General features: G+C 34.2%; 1 protein-coding gene across 7 annotated transcripts in view; it reads left to right on the forward strand.

The window, feature by feature from the left end:
• The window catches only part of LOC105342164 (plexin-B), a 288,820-nt gene that overhangs the window by 241,907 nt on the left and 22,685 nt on the right, over window positions 1–24,228 (forward strand). For all 7 annotated transcript variants that reach the window (XM_034449323.2, XM_066082177.1, XM_034449322.2 and 4 more), the window contains 3 exons: window positions 4,532–4,662; window positions 16,166–16,225; window positions 17,986–18,060. In XM_034449323.2, coding sequence (XP_034305214.2) covers window positions 4,532–4,662; window positions 16,166–16,225; window positions 17,986–18,060 — 266 coding nt within the window. The remainder of the gene's footprint in view (window positions 1–4,531; window positions 4,663–16,165; window positions 16,226–17,985; window positions 18,061–24,228) is intronic.

Raw genomic sequence — 24,228 nt, forward strand, 5'->3', positions numbered from 1 at the left:
CTTGCCGTCATTATCGAGAGCGAACACTTTACCATTGAAGTGCCATGCTGAGTGGATCCTGGGGTCATCTTTGAGGTCGCGAATAAGCTTAGCGTTCATCGGGGTTAAATGATCAAACATAATAAATGTTTTTTGAGCTTGTCCTGCGAACGGTTCTTTATCACCTTGACAATCACAATAAACAGAGCTAATGCAAGGCAAAGTTACTCCCAATTTGCAAATATCACCAAAACCAGCTTATACGTCAGAATTAGAACATTATTCAAAAAAATATTGCGGAGCTTCTTTTACCGTGTACTGTGACCGGAACCGGCATTCCGTGACCGGAACCGGCATTCTATTCTATTTTATAACATATTATATAAATAGTGCCTGTTTGGGAGGGTAACAGTTGAAATTGACACCCCGAGGAAACCATTGTCAACCGACGCGAAGCGGAAGTTGATAATGGTTTTCAAGGGGTGTCAATTTCAACTGTTATCCTCCCAATCAGGCACTATTTATTTTATTATACTGAATGTCTTAATTTTAGAGAACTTTTTACTACTTTTATATAAAAATGACATGAATTCTACGGGCGAACCGTATACGCATGTAACAATTCGTTGTATTACCCATTGCTAAGTGTGTTGCTAACGCTGAGGGTAATAGAACAGATTATCAACTGCGTCTAAACCAATCAGATTTCAGTATTTAACATGAAAGTATAATAATATAAAATACTATTCATTATGTTGGTACATGTAATTCGGTACAAACTCTACGTAATGGTTGATTAATGAAACATGTTTTATTAAGATGCTCAGCAATTTCAATCTTAATGGAGATTATTCTCGCTGCTAGAAATATATAGATATATATATATGATGAAAAATAAATTGTGTTTTTTCTTTGTTTTAGTGCATTTTTCTCTTGAGAGTCAAGCTTTGAGTTGTAAGCAAGATGCAGAGCTTTGCGCACAATGCTACTGTTTGTTTGTACACAAAGCTGAGGTCATGCTTTAGTTTGCTTATATTTTAAATGCAGCTTTGCTGAATAGGAAATACCAAGTTTAAAAATCTTAAGTCGAATGTAATAAACTCATGTGAACAAAAACACGACTCAAAGCAAGCTATGTATTTTGCTTATAATTCTACGATTGACGCTGAAATTTTGGTTGATCAAGAGAAATGCTTGCTAAAAAGATGATATGCCTCTTCTTAAAGGATAAATTGCATAAAATGTTCACAAATCTTTGATAGTTTTTCGAACACAAGTAAATAAAGATGATGTCTTTTAAACAGTTTCCATAGTCCTGACACATTATTATTATGAGGATAAAAGCATTATCATTCTTTAAAAATTATTGCAACGGAAAATCATCTTTGTTTGTAGACATTTGTTGTTAACTTTTTTTATAAAAATGAAAATAATGGGTACAATAGAGCGACATGCCTGCCAATACATTGATTTGAATTATAGCTCTTTAACATATGTGACAACATTTTTCAGTTATTAATAAGTTTATTCATCAGTCAAGTGAGTATGGATATGAAACGTCTTACGAAATGAATTCATGCCTGGTAAACAACAATCGTTTAAAATGGAAAAGGCCAATTAAATTTTTCAATGTTTTTAATTTGAGAAATTGAGCGCATTCATTCTGGTGCATTAAGGTCCACTTTTCTTCTTTCACATATAGGATTTTTTAAAATAAAATACAATAACTAGTAAGTAGTGGAGGGAGAAAATGTACCTTTATGCTCTCATATATTTTAATTGTTTTATAAAGTGATTGGGGGGGGGGGGCTAAAATAAAGGGAACTGGAAGTTAACTGTATACACCAACTGAAAATTTAGTTAAGTATATGCAAAAATAAGTGTAAAATTTGGATATTCATTATTGGTTAATCTACCGAGGTGCCATATGGCACAATATCCTTTCAACACCCATATAAAGCCAGTGTTGTTCAGGTGAGCGATGTGGCCCATTGGGCCTCTTGTTAGATTTAGAACCATGACAGTCCTTCCAATTTGAAATGTTGAATAAATATGACTTGGTTAAAGCTTTCAAGTTTATAGTGGGCCAAAATAAATATAAACAAACACACCCCTGAGAATGTTATTGTCATTTAAATTTAGACCACATGGTTTTATTTGACCCTTTCAGTTTCGCAGTAAAAATCATGCCTTGTGTTTATAGTCTATTTCCTAGAATCTAGATACTTGTAGTCAAATATAAAATCTAGACATTTAAGGATTTTAAACTTTATGTTCTTTAATTAGTGGATACAATGAGTTCTTTTTTTCTGCTATAATTGCAACAATTACATGCTTAGTGGCAATTCCCCTTTAGAATTAATTTTTGATTTACGCCTGACCTAGTATTAGCATCAAAAGCGAAAATTTTATGCAGAATGTTCTTTAAAATAGCTCGATATACTAAGTTTTTATATAAAACAGACACCCATTCTGTTTTTAAAAAAAGCAATGTATTGCATGCCAAAAGCTTCAAACATGGCTATGATTTTATTAAGCAACCCAATGTTCATACTTTCAACCCCGTGTAGAATGGTTGAACACGAACAATAACTCTGTTCTAAATATCATAGTTTAGTTTAATTATTCTCTATAAAATGAAATAAGACATAGATCTAAATAGATTTTCATGTTTTAACGTAAATCAAAGTAGGATATGTTATGAAAAATCACCAGTACTTGCGTATTTTGAGAATATTATTCGAACACTTATACTTCCGCTCGAAATTTCACAGGAACTAAACAAATCTTGGTGAAGTCTCGTGAACTTTCAATCGAGCACCTCTGGATTTATTATGTACTTAGCAATGATAAAGAAAACATTTCGAACACATTCGCAGGGGTAAAACAGTTTGCTTGAGTAGGAAACATATGTAGTGCATTAACATTATCAACTTCATGGGAGTCACTGGAAGTGGCACGCAAACCCTTTAAAATACTCTTTAATTTAGAACGGGGATCCATGACCTTCATTGCTCTGGATTGTATATTTTGAGCTCCTTTGCCAGCTTCTTTATCAAAATATTTCTCTTCTTCATTAATGGACTCATAAAGCTGTTTGTTTCTTTTCTCCAGTAATGAACTTAATAGATATGTCTAATGACTTGACTGTGAAAGTTCGATTACTGTATACTTGTCCAATATCTTAGCTTTAAGAGTCACTAAAAGACTTGGTGAAAAACAGACAGTAATATTCTCTTAAAACTCCTAACCTCTATAACTCTATATCAGCATAATATTGAACTTATTTTGTCAAGCAACATTGGTCAATTAAGTGGAAGTTCCACATTTATTGCATGATATGGTACGCTTCTTTGTTTTGGAGTGAGTCATGCTTAAATTATCATAAAGCACAATTTTTGCACAGTACAGTTCATATTGTGAAGGTACCTTATGTTTCATGGCATGGTACATTTTGGCTTGTGAACTGTACAGTTCGTGTTGTGAATGATACGACTCATATCTTGCAAAAAAGGGTACTGTTTGTTTTGAAGGTGTACAATTGAGTAGCATGATTCAGAGTCTGTATTTGCATACACACAGAATGTTAGCAGATCAAATATACTTGTCTTATGGCTTTTCCTTATTATGATACATGTTGTTAGCAATGATTACATATTGATTAGCCTCCCAGTCTTCTATGTTAGTAAATTTGTAGGGATGAAGTATCCATCAAAAATTAAACAAAACATGATATTAAAAACTTATTGATGGCAGTGTCTGAGTTTACAGGAATAATTGACATAGACACTGCCTGGTATGGTATGCACTGTATGCTAAAAAACTGGCCCATCAATGTTTTAACCATTAACTCAGCGTATCAAATAAAAAGTAAGTATTTGGTCATCATATTGTGTGTTACTCAAAATTAATGAATATCTTACTTATTTTCCGGGATACCAATTTTACATTGATTTCGGGCAAGTCATGGTTCAAGTTCACATGCCCAAGGGGCAAGTCAACTGGAAAGTTAATGTCTATCCTTGTCAGTTCATCACTTACAAAAAGTTTGCAATTCTGACACACACAGAAATTTGCACTAGTTTGAGAATAATTAACCTTGATACCTAACAAATTCTGTGGAAATTCTAAAAACCAAAATAAATTATTTATTGTCTAAGACATAAATGAATTAATGAATGACTACCAACTTCGGAAAGTGAAGTGTTGAGAGTTGCCATTCTTACATATAAACAACCACAGTTTTTCAGTTTACAGGGCTGGTAATGATGTTTCGGAAGCATCCAAAAACGTTGACTTGAAAAGATTTATGCTTTTTAACTAGACTTTATTCATGGCGAGAAAGCTTAACTTTCTTTGTCTCTAACAAATGCAGTGGCTGTTTTCACGGACTATAATAAACTAAAAAAAATGTTAACTTGCATGAAAGTTTTTTATTGCCGAACTTATAAACTAAATAGGCAACTTAAAAAAGAAATACTTTTACATAATCATGAAAGTATCATGCAAACATTTTTTAATTTTGACCATGATCTAATGACATTTAATCCAGAGAAGTGGAAACATGGATAGGCATCCAGATGTGGCCATATCTCACTTCCGTCAACTTCTGAACAACAAGCACTTCCTGTTGATGTTTGTGAGGACACTGGAGAAGCAGAAGACGTTTACCATTAGAGACAGGTAAATCACTATCACCAGAATTATGAGGAAGTTTTAATAATTATTCCCCAAATGATATAAATAATCTTCAAAATGTCATATATTGCTGTATTGTCCTATATTTGAGGGTATGTAAAAGTCTGAACTACACAACCAGATACATCCTATCAGAAAGCGCAACTCAACTGAACCCTAATGTTGCTTTCCATGTCCACTTTGGGTTTACTCTGGGCTCTACTATGAGTTTCTTCAATCAGGATAACTTATAAAACAATATCTAATAAAATTCAGATCTTTGACTGGCTCAACTAATTTTATATTGCTTTGTGTAACAATATATGAATGGTGTCTGAAATTGACGCACCGAGAAAGCCATTGTCAACCGATGCGAAGCGGAGGTTGATAATGGTTTTCGAGGGGGGGTCAATTTCAACAGTTACCATCCTAAACAGGCACTAATTACTTTATTATACTGAGTGTCTTAATTTTAGACAAAAATTTTACTGCTTTTATATACCGGTGGAAATGACATGAATTCTACGGCGAACTGTACGCGCATAATTTACGCAATGTAACAATTTCTTTTGTTATACTTTCATGTTAAATACTCAAATCTGATTGGTTTAGACACAGTTGGTAATCCGTTCTATTACCCTCAGCGTTAGCAACACATTTAGCAACAGCAATGATTGGGAAGGACCTGCGCCACGCGCCATAGTTGCATTTAAGAGAAAAATGGCGCATTAAATCAATTACTCCAAGCGCCGAAGTGCGCATTCAAATTTTTCATCGGTTATAAAAGTTTAAGCGATGTCCGCTGGAAATTTACTCTGTACGACTTACCAAATCGTCTTTAATACATTCGTTTTGAAACATCAAATTTCATTGGTCGTGTTTGGTAAAACAGAAATAAACAACCAACAAAAACGTTTCCACTCATTTATGCGTGGTAGATCATTCCAGAATTTCCTCTGAAAGAGAAGTTGAAGTCGCCCAGTATTCTGAGTTCTCAATTAAGTAAACTAACCCCAAATGCAGTAAAATGATGATTATCTAATTGAAAAGACGTTTTCACAGCCTCAATTAATCCCTTTTGTGATTATTAAAACTCACGACTGTCTTACCATGCTTATCGTTACTGTAGGGGTTATAGATACGGGTGATGCAACCACACTGTGCATTGAAAATTACAACCGATGTTTATTTAAGTGTTGTTATTAGTTAATAACTCGCAAAATTAATGTTTAAATAATAAAGAAAAGCTGTTTCCCTACAGTAATCTTCAAAGTTTGAAAGATTCTCTACATAACGGTAATAATTGGGTCAAAGGGTTTGACTAATACCTCCAAAAACACAGAAGTACAGAGACTGATTTTATTTATCATTACGCAAACACCATTAAATCATCAAACACCATCAAATAAATGAAATTTAACCAATTGGTTAAGTTTTTAAATTTTTGTAGAAGTTGTTTTGCTCTAGGTTGGTCCTTGATAATTTCAAATTTACAAAATGGCCCCAATGAATAAATAGATGGCCCTTTCATTATGAAAATGGCCCATTAAAATTAATAACTGTGGGGCCATAGTCCCATTGACATTTTTGGCCTTCCCAATCACTGCAACGGGTAACACAATGAATTGTTACATCTCGTAAATTATGCGCGTACGGTTCGCCGTGGAATTCACGTAATTTCTATATAAAAGCAGTAAAAAATCTATAAAATTAAGACATTCAGTGTAATAAAATAAATAGTGCCTGTTTGGGAGGATAACAGTTGAAAGTGAAACCCCTCGAAAACCATTGTCAACCTCTGCTTCGCGTCGGTGGTTTCCTCGGGGTGTCAATTTCAACTGTTACCCTCCCAAACAGGCACTATTTATATAGTGTTACCAGTTGCCAAGTGTGTTGCTAACGCTGAGGGTGATATTATATAAATAGTGCCTGTTTGGGAGGGTAACAGTTGAAATTGACACCCCGAGAAAACCATTGTCAACCGACGCGAAGCGGAGGTTGACAATGGTTTTCGAGGGGTACGTGTCAATTTCAACTGTTATCCTCCCAAACAGGCACTATTTTTTTTGTTATACTGAATGTCTTTTTTAAAATTTTTAAGAAAATTTTACTGCTTTTATATAGGAATAACGTGAATTCTACAGCGAACCGTACGCGCATAATTTTCGCGCATGTAACATTTTTTAATGTTACCCGTTGCCAAGTGCGTTGCTAACGCTGAGGGTAATAGTAAATATTATTAACTGCGTCTTAACCAATCAGATTTCAGTATTTAACATGAAAGTATAACAAAACGGATTATCAACTGCATCTAAGCCAATCAGATTTCAGTATTTCACATGAAAGTATAATAATACAAATTGTCAAAGTGGATCAAGGATCTGATTTTAATTAGATTGCATTAAAAGGATTTGACTAATGAGCTTGTCCACCAATCAGCACTTAACTAGTAAATCATTTGTTAACAGTTAATGTACAAGGAAATTGTTGTTTACAATAACACTTGTACATGCATATTAAATAAATTCAATTTTTTGATGCAGCATAATTCATGGTTTTTATTATTTTCTGAGATAAATTAAATACATGTATTGATATTAAGGTCAGCTTTAAGTTTTTAACTGGGTTTTCCATAGAAAAAAAATCATGCTATTGACGATTTGTAGGCTAGGGCTGTATCAATATATGGATATATCGAAATGTACCTGTATATGCCTCTCAAGCAATATTCCATACACTGTTTTGGTGTTTAGCCGATATAAAGTCGGGTTCAAAATTTGTTTTTTTAAAGCTCGGAAGTGAAGTTCTTCATTTAAAAATGGCTTCCAGTATCATTAGCATGTCCATAGACATATATATAAAGAACACAGTGTAGGAACAGAAGTGTACAGTTTTGGGTAGGGTTGTTCGTCAACGGGAAAGAACAAGTAGCGCTGTGTACATAAGTATTTGCATCGTAGATTGAAAACACATACATGTAAATAACTCATGTCTGGACAGACAAATTGTCTCGATATTTATACGATAGTAAACTAGAATAAGTTTATACTAGTCATTTCCATCGTAGATTGAAAACACATACATATGTAAATAACTCATATCTGGACAGATGTCTCGATATTTATACGATAGTAAACTAGAATAAGTTTATACTAGTCATTTCCATCCTTAAATCATAAAATTTCTCTTTTGAAAAAATCTTATTGGATCAGAACAATATAAAAATTTAATAAGAAATTGAATCATAATACCTAAAGAAGTGCTTCTCATTTTCTTTTACAAAAAATAATGTTTCTTGTTGTAAAAATGTTTTTCTAATATGTTAACTTTGAGACAAAATAGTTATATGTATAAAGAGCGCACTTAATATTTTGAAATTGAAGTTGTTCTGACCATACCTTGATATTATTTACTGTACGCTTAGCTCTTGCTTGTCTGTATGGGTAACTCTGATTTGCAGTTTAACAACTGTATGCATAGCTCCAAAATTTCAATGAGCTATTCTAGGTTCCCACTGTCTTGATATAAATAAAACTATGATTGACAAATCGAAACTAATTATGGAACTTCAGTACCGCTTTTCTGTTTAAAATCTACCTATTTTTCATCACTGTAGGTATGGATTTATTGAGCATTGAAACAGTAAGGTCCTAGTAGATATATTTCAGGTGATGCAGTCTGTCACTATATAAATAGTGCCTGTTTGGGAGGGTAACAGTTGAAATTGACACCCCGAGGAAACCATTGTCAACCGACGCGGAGGTTGACAATAGTTTTCGAGGGGTGTCAATTTCAACTGTTATCCTCCCAAACAGGCATTATTTATTCTGAATGTTTTAATTTTTACTGATTTTATATAGAAATGACGTGAATTCCACGGCGAACCCAATACGCGCATAATTTACACGCATGTAACAATTCGTTGTGTTACCCGTTGCTAAGTGTGTTGCTAACGCTGAGGATAATAGAACAGATTATCAACTGCATCTTAACCAATCAGATTTCAGTATTTAACATGAAAGTATAATAAAATTTCATGGTCCATTTACATATGATAATTCGTTCCAATAAAATTGCCCAGGACATCATTAAAAATATCTATTTTTCCCCTAACCTGACCCTTAATTTTTAAGTTGGATAGGTAGGTAGGTAGGTAAATAATTTTTTTTTCTGCCAGAGCATAATTAAAAATACATTATAAATTAAAAATGAAAAAAATCAATTAATTCTTTAATTAATTACAAAACTAAAAAAAAAATATGACCAGTTGTAAAACAAATTGTTAGACTTGTACTAATGGAATGTAAAAAAAATTAGTAACAAATTCAGAATTTGATATTGTCTTTCTATTTATACATGTTTCATTCAATGATTAGTTGTGCACGAGTAGATTCGTTATCATTCGTAAGTTGATGTACATGTTAACCTATATTTGAATATCATATTTTATGTAATTTACATACTTTAAAGTATCAATTAGTTTTTCAAAATTTGGTTTATAAAATGTCTAAAAGTATATTAAAACAATAATATTTGAACAATCATATTTGATAAACTTAAGGTAATGAAATACATGTAAATGTTTGTGAAGTCATATTTAATGATTCTACAATATCGAGTTTGCACAAAAGTTTATACACTAGCAAAGAATATTCTTCTTTGATAAGGAAATAGGTGTACAGACAAAGAAATATTAACACAAATGTGAAGAATAATACCTGGGGAAAAAATAAATGTAGATAATAAAGATTTTTGTAAATTTACCCAATTTCACTTTAATAATAATGACTACCATAACCAACTCTATTTGAAATTTGATGAAATTTAGAGAACTGTTAAAAAATTTTAACATCATAAAGAGACTTTCATATCACATTTAAGTACAAACCTAGGTTTTGGGAGACTTATTTCTCCCTTACAGGAAAGTTATAAGGAAGAAGTTTGAGAAATCAGGGAGACAGTCATTATTTGATACAGCATAATCTACAGGAATTATAATATACACAGATTCAACCTTAATTAAAATTGGATTAGAATCTTTAAAAGCAAGTTTATAAAAAATAAAACAACTTCTTAAAGTTTTAAAAACTTATCCAATCTGATAAATTTAATTTATTTGATGTATTCATACATTTTATAGATAAAATGTTTTGTAATTGGGCTAGCTAAATGACAAATAAAACCAGCTTCCGTACTTATGTGTATTTTGGAGGTATTAGTCCAACCCTATTACCCAATTACAACCTCACTTTGATTTTTAAGATAACTACATGTAGACAGATGGTTTTGTGATTATTTTAGCATTAAGTTGGCAAAGTTATTGACTAATTATAAGTCACCAACTTATTGTAATATCAACACTAAAAGTAATAAACATCGGTTGTTATTTTTAAATCACAGTAGGCATGTTGCTTCACCGTTATATTTTGTAACCCATAGAAGATAAGACAATTGCAAATTATTAATCACAACAGTGGTTAACAGGGGTTGTGAAACGTTTTTTGAATAAAATGTTTATCATTTTAATATCTTTGGGGTTAATTTGCACGATCGTGAACTCAGAACACAGGGTGACTTCAACTTCTCTTTCGGAGGAAATTCCGGCTAAGTTATCGGAGTATTTCGCCCATGTTGATGATTGGGTTAAGGTAGTCCTATACTCGGCACTAAATGGGCTCAATCATTAAAAGCTTAACTTTAAATGATAAATATAAATTCTAGCAATACATATACAAAAGAAAATATGTATGTTTACATGCTAATTTGTTTGTTATCACCTCTCAGACTGGTGTACCCCCTTGCGAAAATTATTGACAATTATGAAATTTGCCAGACATCCGTTTTTCCTAAAAATAATTACCAATTTTGGGAAAATTAGAACTGAACATACAAAATAGAGTATAAATATTTATTTAAGCCATATCTCATCAATAAATTTGCGCAAATTTTTGTAAGTAAGTACGCTTTATGGACCTGATGTATCAAAATAGAATACAAAAAATGCAATGCTAGTATATCGCGTTTGGTAATTTTTTTTACTATTTAATGGACTCAAACTTAAATTCATGGTGTTTGTTCTATAGATTGACATCTTAGAAAAAGGATGTGGTAAAATAAATTATATGTTGACGGATTACTTTTCACGCTATAAGCTCTTAACCAAGTAGACCCTGACGAAAAAATCCGTAAAAATCACATTCTGCCTAGATCTGTCAACAATGTTAGATATCATTTAAACATTAATTAATTGACTATTGATTAAATTCAAAATAGCTTCTGTCTCTAAATTTAAACTGGTTTTAGTAAAAGAAAAGAGAAATTCAAGGGGGGGGGATCAAAACAAAGAAGATATAAGCATTACCTGAGATCCTGGTTAATCAGAGACTTCGTTTTTCATTTTACTTTAACAGAATCGAGTTTCTCAACATTAATCATTTCTATCTCTCATAGAATACATATATTTACCGTTCTAATTGCTTATTATTGCCATTGTTTACAACAGCGATACTCGGACTACTTTAAATTAGGTTTCTATAAAAATAATTCTGTATTCAATATGGTAATAAAAACAATTCAGTCGGCGGGATTTCATTGGGTCTGTCGCGTTAGGGGAAACATAGATATTTTTAATTTTGGCCCCACATATAATTTCTAATGTGACCTCAATCTGATCTGAACATAATACAAGTCCCCAATTTGTGAACATGCATATAAGTGTGTGTATGTCCAAGACATACATATATACCCTAAAACAAGGTGACTAGTATACTACTTATTAATTTACTATTAACAAGTCTACTTGTTTGTTTTAAGAAATTTAAAAACTGTTTTTGTTTATAATGATAAAAATACATGCATAACTATTTTGATCATACAACTTCTTATATATATAATGATCAATTACTAAATATGAATAAGCGAAGGAAGATAACTCCATTTTGAAGAAGCAAGGGAAGATAACTCCATTATCTGTTATAATCCTCTTCCCTGAACTCCTTTCAAAAGCTTTCACAATATTATATCAATAACTTTGATGGACAGCTTCATTATATTTCTTTTCTAAATATGTGAATTAACTTATTTCTTTCATTGAAATTCCTGAGCAGAATAAATTAAGACAAATACATACCCCCCCCCCCCTCCCTTCCCAGACATAACCCTTGTCTTATGTGCAGGTGTCAAGAAATGTTATTATTGAAGATGACAGGATAATTTTTTTTCTAAATATGCAGTTAGTTTTTATCTGTAGAGAAGATTTTTAAACATTATGTGCATTAAAATTATATGGCCATATTGCTCCCCTTCCCACCCCTACAACTTGAACCCCTGACCCAGGGGCCATGAATTTCGCAATTTAGGTAGAGGAGTTTGTGGACATCATAACCATGCATTCAGTTTTTAGCTCACCTGAGCTGAAAGCTCAAGTGAGCTATTCTGATCACATTTTGTCTGTCGTCCGTCTGTCTGTCCGTCTGTCCGTCTGTCTGTCCGTAAACTTTTCACATTTTCAACATCTTCTAAAGAACTACTTGGCCAATTTCAACCAAACTTGGCACAAATCATCCTTAGGCAAAGGGGATTCAAAGTTGTGAAAATTAAGGGCCACACCCGTTTTCAAGGGGAGATAATTAGAAATTAATGAAAAATTTCGAGAAATTTTCAAAAATCTTCTTCTCAAGAACCAGAAAGCCAGGAAAGCTGAAACTTGTGTGGAAGCATCCTCAGGTAGTGTAGATTCAAAGTTGTGAAATTCATGACCCCCGGGGGTAGGGTGGGGCCACAATGGGGGGTCGAAGTTTTACATAGGAATATATAGAGTAAATCTTTAAAAATCTTCTTCTCAGAAACTAAACAGCCAGGAAAGCTGAAACTTGTGTGGAAGCATCCTCAGGTAGTGTAGATTCAAATTTGTGAAAATCATGACCCCCGGGGGTAGGGTGGGGCCACAATGGGGGGGGGGTCGAAGTTTTACAAAGGAATATATAGAATAAATCTTTAAAAATCTTCTTCTCAGAAACTAATCAGCCAGGAAAGCTGAAACTTGTGTGGAAGCATCCTCAGGTAGTGTAGATTCAAAGTTGTGAAAATCATAACCCCTGGGGTTAGGTTGGGGCCACAATGGGGGTCGAAGATTTACATAGGAATATATAGAGTAAATCTTTAAAAATCTTCTTCTCAGAAACTAAACAGCCAGGAAAGCTGAAACTTGTGTGGAAGCATCCTCAGGTAGTGTAGATTCAAAGTTGTGAAAATCATGACCCCCAGGGGTAGGGTGGGGCCACAATGGGGGGTCGAAGTTTTACATAGGAATATATAGAATAAATCTTTAAAAATCTTCTTCTCAGAAACTAATCAGCCAGGAAAGCTGAAACTTGTGTGGAAGCATCCTCAGGTAGTGTAGATTCAAAGTTGTGAAAATCATAACCCCTGGGGTTAGGTTGGGGCCACAATGGGGGGTCGAAGTTTTACATAGGAATATATAGAGTAAATCTTTAAAAATCTTCTTCTCAGAAACTAAACAGCCAGGAAAGCTGAAACTTGTGTGGAAGCATCCTCAGGTAGTGTAGATTCAAAGTTGTGAAAATCATGACCCCCAGGGGTAGGGTGGGGCCACAATGGGGGGTCGAAGTTTTACATAGGAATATATAGAATAAATCTTTAAAAATCTTCTTCTCAGAAACTAATCAGCCAGGAAAGCTGAAACTTGTGTGGAAGCATCCTCAGGTAGTGTAGATTCAAAGTTGTGAAAATCATAACCCCTGGGGTTAGGTTGGGGCCACAATGGGGGGTCAAAGTTTTACATAGGAATATATAGAGTAAATCTTTAAAAATCTTCTTCTCAGTAACTAATCAGCCAGGAATGCTGAAACTTGTGTGGAAGCATCCTCAGGTAGTGTAGATTCAAAGTTGTGAAAATCATGATCCCTGGGGGTAGGGTGAGGCCACATTGGGGGGGGGGGGGCATGTTAAAATTTTACATAGGAATATATAGAGTAAATCTTTAAAAATCTTCTTCTCAGAAACTAATCAGCCAGGAAAGCTGAAACTTGTGGGAAGTATCCTCAGGTAGTGTAGATTCAAAGTTGTGAAAATCATGACCCCTGGGGGTAGGGTGAGGCCACATGGGGGGGGGGGGGTGTTAAAGTTTTACATAGGAATAAAGAGTAAATCTTTAAAAATCTTCTTCTCAGAAACTAATCAGCAAGATGATTCTTTTTAATTGTTAAGACTTTGGCTCCAGGACAATTCTTCGGCCTCACAAGAAGGTTCAGAGTTTGATGTAGCTAAATATCCCATATATAAACAATTGTAAAGGATCTTTTTGAGAACTGCAATACTCAACATGTGATATGACTATAAAATTGAAGCAGGCAGCTATTTTTTCATTAGAATCATTTTGTATTACTGTTTTGGGTTATTGCCCTTGATTTATTGATTCTTGATTATTTTAATTAATGCATCCACTGTTAACCAATTAATGTGATGATTATTTTTATACAATAATAAATATTCAATGTATATAAGTTGTTCTGCATAAGTAGTTTTGGGTTAGGCTGGATTAGTTTGTTTATTTTTGATTTCCAATTTTTAGATACTATGAATTATTTTAGGCTGGCACATATATAGGGACAGTGTCTATTGTATTGCAACGAGTGACTGTTTGGGGTTAAACTTGAACAGGTACGGAGAGATTGAGGGTGTTGACATCCCTGCTCTTTCTAATTTTCGTGTTTTTCTAACCAACGATACAGAATGTGCGGTCATTTCTGCCCTGTATCGCATTGATACAAGTGTGCGGTCATACCTGCTTGTATTGGTGGTGGTTGCGGCGGAGCACTAGTGTATGGTCATCCCTGCTGGTGTTCTGGCCTTTCTAGTGCAAGTGTGCGGCACTCCCTGCGTTAGGTTGAGCTGTTGGCGCAAGTGTGAGGTCATCCCTGCTTGCGTTATCTCTGCTTGCATTAACGTTGGTACCTGTTGAGTTGCGTAGGTGTGCGGTCATCCCTGCCTGCATAACGTTGAGTCCCTATATATGTGCAGGAGCGGTGATTAAAGTCTGCTCTTGTAAATATTTTCAGCAATCAGGGCTATCCGAGTTCCAAGGGGGGAAAATGGATTTTATTTATACAGGATCTACATGTATTAATGTACATTGTCCAGATTGTATTATGACTCCATTAAGCTGACTTTATCATACCTAGTGTTCCTCAGGTGAGCGATGTGGCCCATGGGCCTCTTGTTTCTCCACATGTGTCAGAGTAAAAAGGAAGATTTTCTAGGATTTAATACATTTCCACTATATGGCTAAATTGGCCTTGCCCTAGGGCCTAAACCCTGCCCCGGGGGTCATGAATTTCACAATTTAGGTAGAGGAGTCCGTGGACATCTTAACCATGCACTCAGTTTTATTAAAATATATATGGGAGTAGAGAAGAAGATTTTCTAAGATCTAATACATTTTCACAATATGGCCAAAGTGAACCCCTGACTCAGGGGCCATGAATTTCCCAATTTTGGTAGAGGGCTTCATGGACATCCTAACCATGCATTCAGGTTTTTTCCTCACATGTGTGGGAGTAGAGAAGAAGATATTTGAAAATTTGGGTTTTTTGGCATATTTTGCACCACCTGTGGTCCCCTGGGGGAGGTAGAGCCATGTATTTCACAAGTTAGATTCCCCTTACCTCAGGGTGACTCAGGTGACCTAAAAATGAATAGAATGGATGGTACTTAGTACAATTGATTAAGCAGATTGGCAGTACAGGTTTACAAATTACATATGGCATTGTTTATCGCCAAATTCTCATCAGTAAAAATGCAGGAAAACTTAGGGATGAGAAATAACATTAGTTGAAATTACAACTAAAAAATAATGTACTATCCAAATAATGAATGTAAATGGCATATATAGTTAGGCCAAACACATTTACCAAAATGTGGGGGGATAGTTTTAACTTGCAATTGTATAAAATAGGGCAGAGTTTAAAGTCTTTTGGGATTGAATGTGAAACAGTGTGCCCCTACCACAAATAATAATCCAAATATTTTCTATGTGATTGTTTTATCTTCAATGGTTAGAATAGAAATTTTATGAGGACACATACCAGGCTCCACCGTCACCAAAATCTTCAAATCACTCAACTCATTCCTCACCTCAAATCATTTAAAGAAAAGTGCATAAATTTGAGGTCAAATCTCAGACTTGAGGCTGAGTATTGACTTGAGGAAAGTTGGTGATGGTGGGGCCTGGTGTATTAAAGATAAAAGAACAATTCAGGCAAAGTGAAACAGATTTTTCTGTCAATTTACTGGGGGCTAGCTGTTTTCACATCTTCCTTTAAAGATAATGATACAGATGTTGTCATGCTTCTCATAGGCTCTGTATTAATACAAATGTTTTATGGACTCTATTTAGATGTGCCTTCTGTTGTACTTGGCAGAATATTTGTATAAACCATTGTAACAGTTTTCAAAATGAGCAATGTGACTGATTTCTTGTTCTTTTCAGAGCCAATGTGGCCTCTCTTTTGATGATACTATTTCAAAACAACATGGAGTACATAACTCAGTAAGTATGATTGTAAAATCTGGTTTGATTCAATTTGACGTTTATAGACAGGAAGGAAAATGAAACACATATATAATTAAATGAAACTAAAATCAATGTATGTAGGGTTTGATTGGATTGTATTGATGATAATAGGTGTATCCTTTCTAAACCAGCTTTGCTGGAAGTAATCCCAGGTGCATCAACAAAAAGTCTGTCTAATTTCTCAATGATTGCATCAGGCAGTCGCTTAAGATTGAAAATGACAGAAAATATACTCTTCAATAATCAAACGTATTGCAGAGGTGCTCTTTCATTTTGGGCAACTAGATTTGAGCTGTAAGATAGCCATTTCAGAATAGCAATCCACATTTTATATATGCAGAAATTCATGGCAGACACAAACCTCATCATTTGAGTGTTATTTTACTGTGACAGTTGATACTTCTAGACACAAAGCACAAATTATCATTATAAGAGACCATTCACATTGCTTGATCAATAGCACCACCATCCACCCACCCTCCTTTATATTATGATGGATACCCAAATAAAGTGTATCTACTGTGCATACAACAGCAAAACAATATCCAAGCCTTATGCGACTAATTTTAAGCCAATGTATAGAGAATCACTGGAGAAAGCCTTTTTCCACTGCTTATACCTAAATTCCCTCTTACAATTGGTGCACAAGCAGAAGCAACAAAATATGCTTGCAACCGAAAAATTTAGATTTGGATTGTAAACTGTTGCCATAATCATCACAATGCCGTATGAAAAAGTATTCATACAAAAACTTGCACAATCTATAGCAACTGTTGTGCGATGCAAACACATTAAATCTTGCGATATATCTTGCATCTATAATTGACTGTTGCACAATGAAAGCAAGAGTTATAAGATAATGTGATAGGATCGTGTGATTGTTCAGGTGAAATGTCGATTGTACATGCGCCAATGCCATTGGACATGCAGTGCTCGTGCGATTATGCGTTCAATGTTACAAATGTTCGTGCAAGTCAGAGTGGGTACATACCTCCTGTTTCCAATGCTCTTCAGTTAATATAGTTGAATGTGCGAGAGAATGCCGCCCAAGAAAATGATCATAGTAACAGCCAAAGTGAAGGTGACGAAAAAAGAAGGCCATGGAAAAGGGGGCCCCAAGACCTGTCGCATATATGTATAATTACCAGTGGCAAAGCATGGCAAATTGAAGCTGATAAATCATGCAATGATAGTAAAACATTGCAAGATTACATGAGACACAATGAACAACAGTCTCATGGTTGCAAAACACACTCATTGACACTGCGATTCACCTTACGATCTTTAAAAATTGGCTTCACTCTTGCAAGTAAACAAAACATTGTAAGATGTTCATTCTAATGTTTGTGCATTGCATTGCAATAATTTGGATCACATTCAGTCCCATCTGAATGGTGTGCATGTTCACCATTTTGAGGAGACTTAATGTGACCACTAAAATGTATATAATGAATGCAAGACATCGTGCAATGTAAACTAGAGCTCTTGCAAAGCGAAAACATTCCGATCGCAAAGTGTTGTAAAGTGCTCATGTGCTAATTGTGAAAGGGCTTTAAAGCAAAATGATGCATGTTGTTTGAACAATATTTATTGAAAGATTTCTTTTTAGAGAATTTCTCACTTCTTTCATATCTAGATCTTGCAATATAGCAGAAAAAGCTCTAAGTATTGAAAAAAACTCAATATAATTATTAGGATTTGCAACTTATCTCATGTTCAGAATTTTACATTTCCAGAATACTGAATGCATTACTGTTTGACCTAATAGAAAAATCCATAGAGACAAAGAGAACAAAGATCATGCTGAGAAGGTATCATATACTTGAAATTTTTTTTTAGCTCACCAGAGCTGAAAACTAACGTAAGCTTTACTGATTGCCTTTTGTTTGGCGTCTGTCTTTACGTCCATCAGTCTGTAAACTTTTCACAATCACTGGGCCAATTTCAACCCAAATTGGCTCAGAGCATCCTAAGGTGAAGGAGATTTAAAATGAAGGGCTCACCTTATTTCCAAAGGGAGATAATTTAGAATTTATGAAAATTTGTTGGTATTTTTAAAAATCTTCTCAAAAACCATTTGGCCAGAGAAGCTGAACGTTTTATGGAAGCATCATCAGGTAGTGTAGATTCATTTTTTTTTTAGCTCACCTGAGCTGAGAGCTCAATTGAGCTTTTCTGATCACTCTTTCTCCTGGCGTCCGTCTGTCTGTCCGTCCGTCTGTCTGTCCGTAAACTTTTTACATTTTAAACTTCTTCTCCAGAACCACTGGCTATATCAACCAAAGTTGGCACAAAGGGAAAAGGGATTCAAGTTAGGTAAAATGAAGGGCCAGGCCCTCTTCCAAGGGGAAATAATTAGAAAATCATTGAAAATTTGTTGGTATTTTTAAGAACCATTTGGCCAGAAAAGCTGTAACTTGTGTGGAGGCATCCTCAGGCAGTGTAGATTCAAGTTTGTTCAAATCTAGATCCCCAGGGGTAGGGTGGGCTAACAATGGGGGATCAAATTTTTACATAGGAATATATAGAGTAAATCTTTAAAAATCTTCTTCTCTGAAACTGATCAGCCAGAAAAGCTGTAACTTGTTTTGAAGCATCCTCAGGTAGTGTAGATTCTTGTTTGTTCAAATCATGATCCTGAGGGGTAGGGTGGGGCCACAATGGGGGGTTGAATTTTTAAATAGGAATATATAGAGAAAAATATCAGAAACCGATCAGCCAGAAAAACTAAAACTTGTACCAAAGCACCCTTGGTTAGGAGATATTCAAATTTGTTCAAATCATTATACTGGGGGTAGGAAAACATTTAAATTATCCGCAAAAACTCAAATGTACAAACTCAAATATACAGTGAAACTTCTCAAAACCGGCACTCCTGAAAACCAGCACCCCCTCGATATCAGCCAACTTAAAAAGTCCTGGCCAGCTCTCTTTTTATTTCTTATTTGTAAACCCTTAGAAAACTGACACCCCCATAATACCGGACACGGGCCTTTTTTGTCGGCCAATCTTTAAGAAACGTGTGAAATAATACCCTCACAAAACTGGCATATAGCCAGAGGACATAGAAACCTCTATAATTGACGGAAGGTGTGAAAACAGCAGTTACAAGGACTTGACAGAGTGTCAGTGAGATAGGTGTTAATTACGCGTCTTGAATATGGCTTTATAAATGTTGTTATATCAAATGATTGAGAAATTATGGGGTTTTTTTTGGTTTTATTCTTGTGGGGTTTTTTTAATTCATTGATTAGATTCGTGTTAAGTTATTGTATCACATTTTATACTACACTAAGTAAAGTTTAGAACTCGGCGATAAATCAAACGTCAATGATACAAGCGGCATAACTGTTTAGATAACAAATTTTTGATTAGGCTTTTTTTCAATGCCTTATCTACTGTGATTTTGTATTCTACATTCACACAAAAAATATTTTAATTTCATTTCAGATAAATGTTACCAAAACTTAAAGGGTACCTGCTGCCCAGCCGATGTGAAACATATGTTTAAGAGTTTATTTACCAAAATCTAATGCAAAAAACGGCATCGAAATCGGTGCAAAAATAACGGAGTTTTACCTGCTTTGGGAAATCTAATCAAGAGAAAACAGAATTAGGCAAGAACGAGGCTTCAGCGGAAGTGACGTCACGAGGTCAACAGGAGGGAAATTTCTTTACAAAGCTATACAAATTAAATTCGATTTTTCAGCCAAAATGATTGATATAGGTCTGATGTTTTGACGTATCTAGTTATTTTAAGTATTTTAGATTTAGAAATTTGTATCCGTAATTATTTTATTACAATCAGATTTCTTTTTAAAGGATTTTAAAATTTGCTACTCTCGTCGCCTTTTTACCGATGAATACGATATCTTAAAATGCCTGCATGGGCAGATTTATGTTCATTATTCATTTTTTGATTACATAATATCCTTTCACACACGAGTCATCCGAGACAATGACACAGGTAAACAGTTAAATTTACGAAGCCACTGGTCCAGACATGTGTATCTGGGGTATGTATACACATGGTACACGAGTCTGGTGAACAAAGAGAGGGTTTCACACCTCTAGACTGGTAAATTGATTTGTGTATAACTAGCTACTCAATTGTTAAAAAATAAAACAGAAAAATAAATAAGACTGTGTAAAATCAAGCATTCGTAAGCTAATACATGTGTATATATAGTCCATCAATCAGTGATTAAATTAGAATCATGCATGAGACTATCAAATAGTAAAACTAATGTTCGAAGTAAATGCCTTTATTGTTACTTATCTAATCACTTAAATAATGACCAAATTTACAATTCAGCAATTTAAACCTTTTTTATGCGATCAAGTAATTATTTCGGAAGTAATAACGTTGGTCTTTATAATTTCTTATTTAATAAAGTGCAATTTTCTTTCAAGCGCTATGGTCAGCAGTTTAACACTTTAACTTTATATAGTTTAAATTGTTATACTAACAACGAATCCTTATGAAATCTGAATAAACTTAAAAATTTTGACAAAGGTAAATGAATGTAAAATGAAATTCTATTAGAATACAAGACAGACTTAATCATGCAGCCATCTGGGACTTTCGCCTTGATCCGTTTATAATCCTGTCTTTGTTTGTTAAAGAATGCAACAGTAACAGAGTCACTTATTGCCTCTGCCGGGGTTTGATTTTGATAATTATTGGTCCGATATCAATGTTATTAAATAATCCGGCGACATCATTTGTAATTTTATGCCTAATACGAGGACCCCGCGTTACCTTTTACGAAATATGTATTATCAATATTATTAATCAGTTAATAATGTCACGGAAAAATTATTCGAAATAATGACAATATTAACAAAATATATGTTTCTTATAACAATAGTGTTTTGATTAATTATCAGTTTGCTACATATGGTGTGCATTTATATGTGTTACACATTTGACTTAATTCATGAAGCAAACAATTTTCCGAATTCGGCATTTTTGTTCAATAAAATACGGGTTTAAACTCAAACAACAGTACCGTAATGTATCGTGTATAATAAGCACCCCTCAAAGTTGACCAAAAAATAGCGAAAAAACAGCAGGTTCTATGTATAACACGCACCCAAAAAATGGCATAATCAACGGTCGCCATTTCCCCCCAAAACTATCAATGTTTCATGATAATTTTATAATTCATGCGCAATTTCTTTAATTTTGTGATCGGAACATAGCACAATGATGAAAATCGACGGCCACCAATTTTCCAAATAACTATAATTGATGTTTAATGAGAATTTTATAACCCAAGCGCAATTACTGTAATTTCGAGATCGGAACATGGCCCAAGCGATATTAGAGTCAAAGTTCTTACAATTTTACTTAAAAAGGACGGCATGATTTACATGGGCGGTATCAAATATCATTAGACATTTCGTAAAGAGTTTCTTGTACAACAGTGGAGAAGTTGAAGATCATCATATGTAGGGAAGAACGGTAACCGAGCTTAGTGCTTAAAAGTTATAATGTTTGCAGATATAAACCAAAACAACATCAAAAGAAATGATTTAATTGATTAATTATAGTCAAACTCATTGATATTTGTTGTTAAATAAACATTCTGAAGAAACGTATGTCGTATATCGTCATTATCAAGTCGTACAAATGATCGATGTATTTTTAGCATTGTCTACGTAAAGCAATAATGTTTAACTGCATAACTGGACACGAAGTAATCAAGTTTAATAAAATCAGAATAATCGCTAATCTTCATGCACTTAAAAACACCCTGTGAAGTCCGACACAAGACAGGTGCATGCTTCTGACACTGGAAATTGTTAAACAAACATTGACCACGCGCCGAGTCAACAGGTGATTGCTTACGTAATGGCGAATACACTGGCGATATTTAAACTTGTTTGATGCGAGAAATAGTGTTGAGAGTGGATACATATTTCAATACACGGAAATAAAACTAAGAATAAAGTATTTCTGATGCAGTAATTGAGTATACACTCGTACAACTTGCATAACACGCTATATCAGCGGTCAGTATACACTTATACAACTTGCATAACATGCTATATCGGCAGTCACGTCTCTCGAGGTAACAAGAATCATGGCTTGAAAAAATGGGGTAAAATTTTAGTCCTATGTACAACACGCACCCCCCACTTTTGATCAAATTTTGGCTGAAAAAAAGTGTGTGTTATACACGCGACATTACGGTATATTTAGTCATCCAGGGTTGATAATGAAATAAAACAACAGAATTTTTTTTTCATATAACGATAAAACAATGCAAGAAAACGAACAGTTCTCATACGATATCCCTGTTTCTCATACAGCGGCGTTGACCCCGTGGCGTCACAGTTCATCTCGCACCAAATCGGCTTGATTCAAAACTTAATGTTCAGGTGTGAAATCGAGTTTCCCCCAAATATATAGAAAACTACTTATGCGATCGCTGTAAAATTTTCAGGATGATGTTTTTACACATTGATCTCCATTATATATCAAAAATTGACCGGCACTGCAGATACCCTTTAAATATTTTATCAGTGTTTCAATGTAAACGCAAGTTGATATAAGCAGCCTTTCAATGGAAATTTGATGTGAGCCTTTGTGATTGAAATTAATTTTTAGATAAAACTATTTATGTACATGGATGTAATATCAGTTATTATTTTACTCTACATTATGTACCTTTGATAATATGATAATTAACAGAACGCTAGTTCATGTCATGATCAAAGTGAACAGTTTCTACTTTGCAACCACTATGTTATTTTTACAGCTTGTGTGTCTATCAATAATTAGCTGATAATTATGAGTTTTTACTAAACCTCAGTAAACCAGCACCCCCTGTCAACCAGCCCTAAGATTGTCCGGTCTGGCAGCCTGCCGGTTTAGAGAAGTTTCACTGTGTATGGTTTTACTTGTATGCAAGCATTTTGAATTATTGTTGATTTCTTTAAAATTGTTTAGACTCCAGCCCCTGGACAATTCTTTGGCTTCACAAGGGGTCCAAAGTTTGATGTAGGTTTATAATCCATATATATATATAGCTGTTTAAGTTTGATTATTTTCTCGAGAACTGCAATACACAATATGTAATATGACTGTAAAATCATCCTTTTTACAAAGGGGGTCAATGATAAACATAAGAATATGCAGGGGAATTTTATATAAACAGGATCTATTATACGACATTGTTCAGATATTTTGTATAGGACTCCATAAAGCTGATTTTAATATGTCTATCATTGCTCAGGTGAGCGATATGGCCCATGGGCCTCTTTTTCAAATCATGATCCCCGGTGGTAGGATGTGGCCACAATGGGAGGAGAACTTTAATGTAGGAATAAATAGTGACTCATAAATAGTAGACTCAAGTTTTGGTAAAATCATGATGGGGAGGGGGTGTTGAATTTTTACAAAGGAATAAAAAGCGAAAGATTTTTTAAAATCTTTTCTCACAAAACTGAAACAACAAAATAGTTTGATGTTTAACATAGAAATATGTGTACAAAAATTAGAAGGTCTTTTTAAGCAATATATATACTCAATTGTTGAGATAATTTGTATTTGATACCATTGGGTTCTGATCAGAGTTATGGGTATTGTTGCTCAGGTTAGGGATGTGACCCTTGGGGCTTCTTGTTTTACCTACTACTACTGTCCCATTACTTAGAAATGTTAAAAATACAATATGGATAGCACTGGTCAATCTTTGAAGCTGTCATTTGAAATTATTATGTATTATGTTTAAGGTCCTCTTAATTGGAAGGTACTGTAGATTCCTTATTTGACGCGAGGAAACAATTTCCACATAAAATAGCAAGAAGCAATCGTCGCAGATTTTAAAATTTTGCTTTTTTTCAGTTTTTAACTTAAGGAAATTATAACAAAAATTGGTGCTCATGATTTTATATTCTCTCTATTTGATACAGAACAGCAGAATCGCAAAATTGAGTACATGTACTCACGTAAGATAAGAAATTTACAT

Source organism: Magallana gigas, chromosome 4, assembly GCF_963853765.1.
Source record: "Magallana gigas chromosome 4, xbMagGiga1.1, whole genome shotgun sequence".
Taxonomy (NCBI): domain Eukaryota; kingdom Metazoa; phylum Mollusca; class Bivalvia; order Ostreida; family Ostreidae; genus Magallana; species Magallana gigas.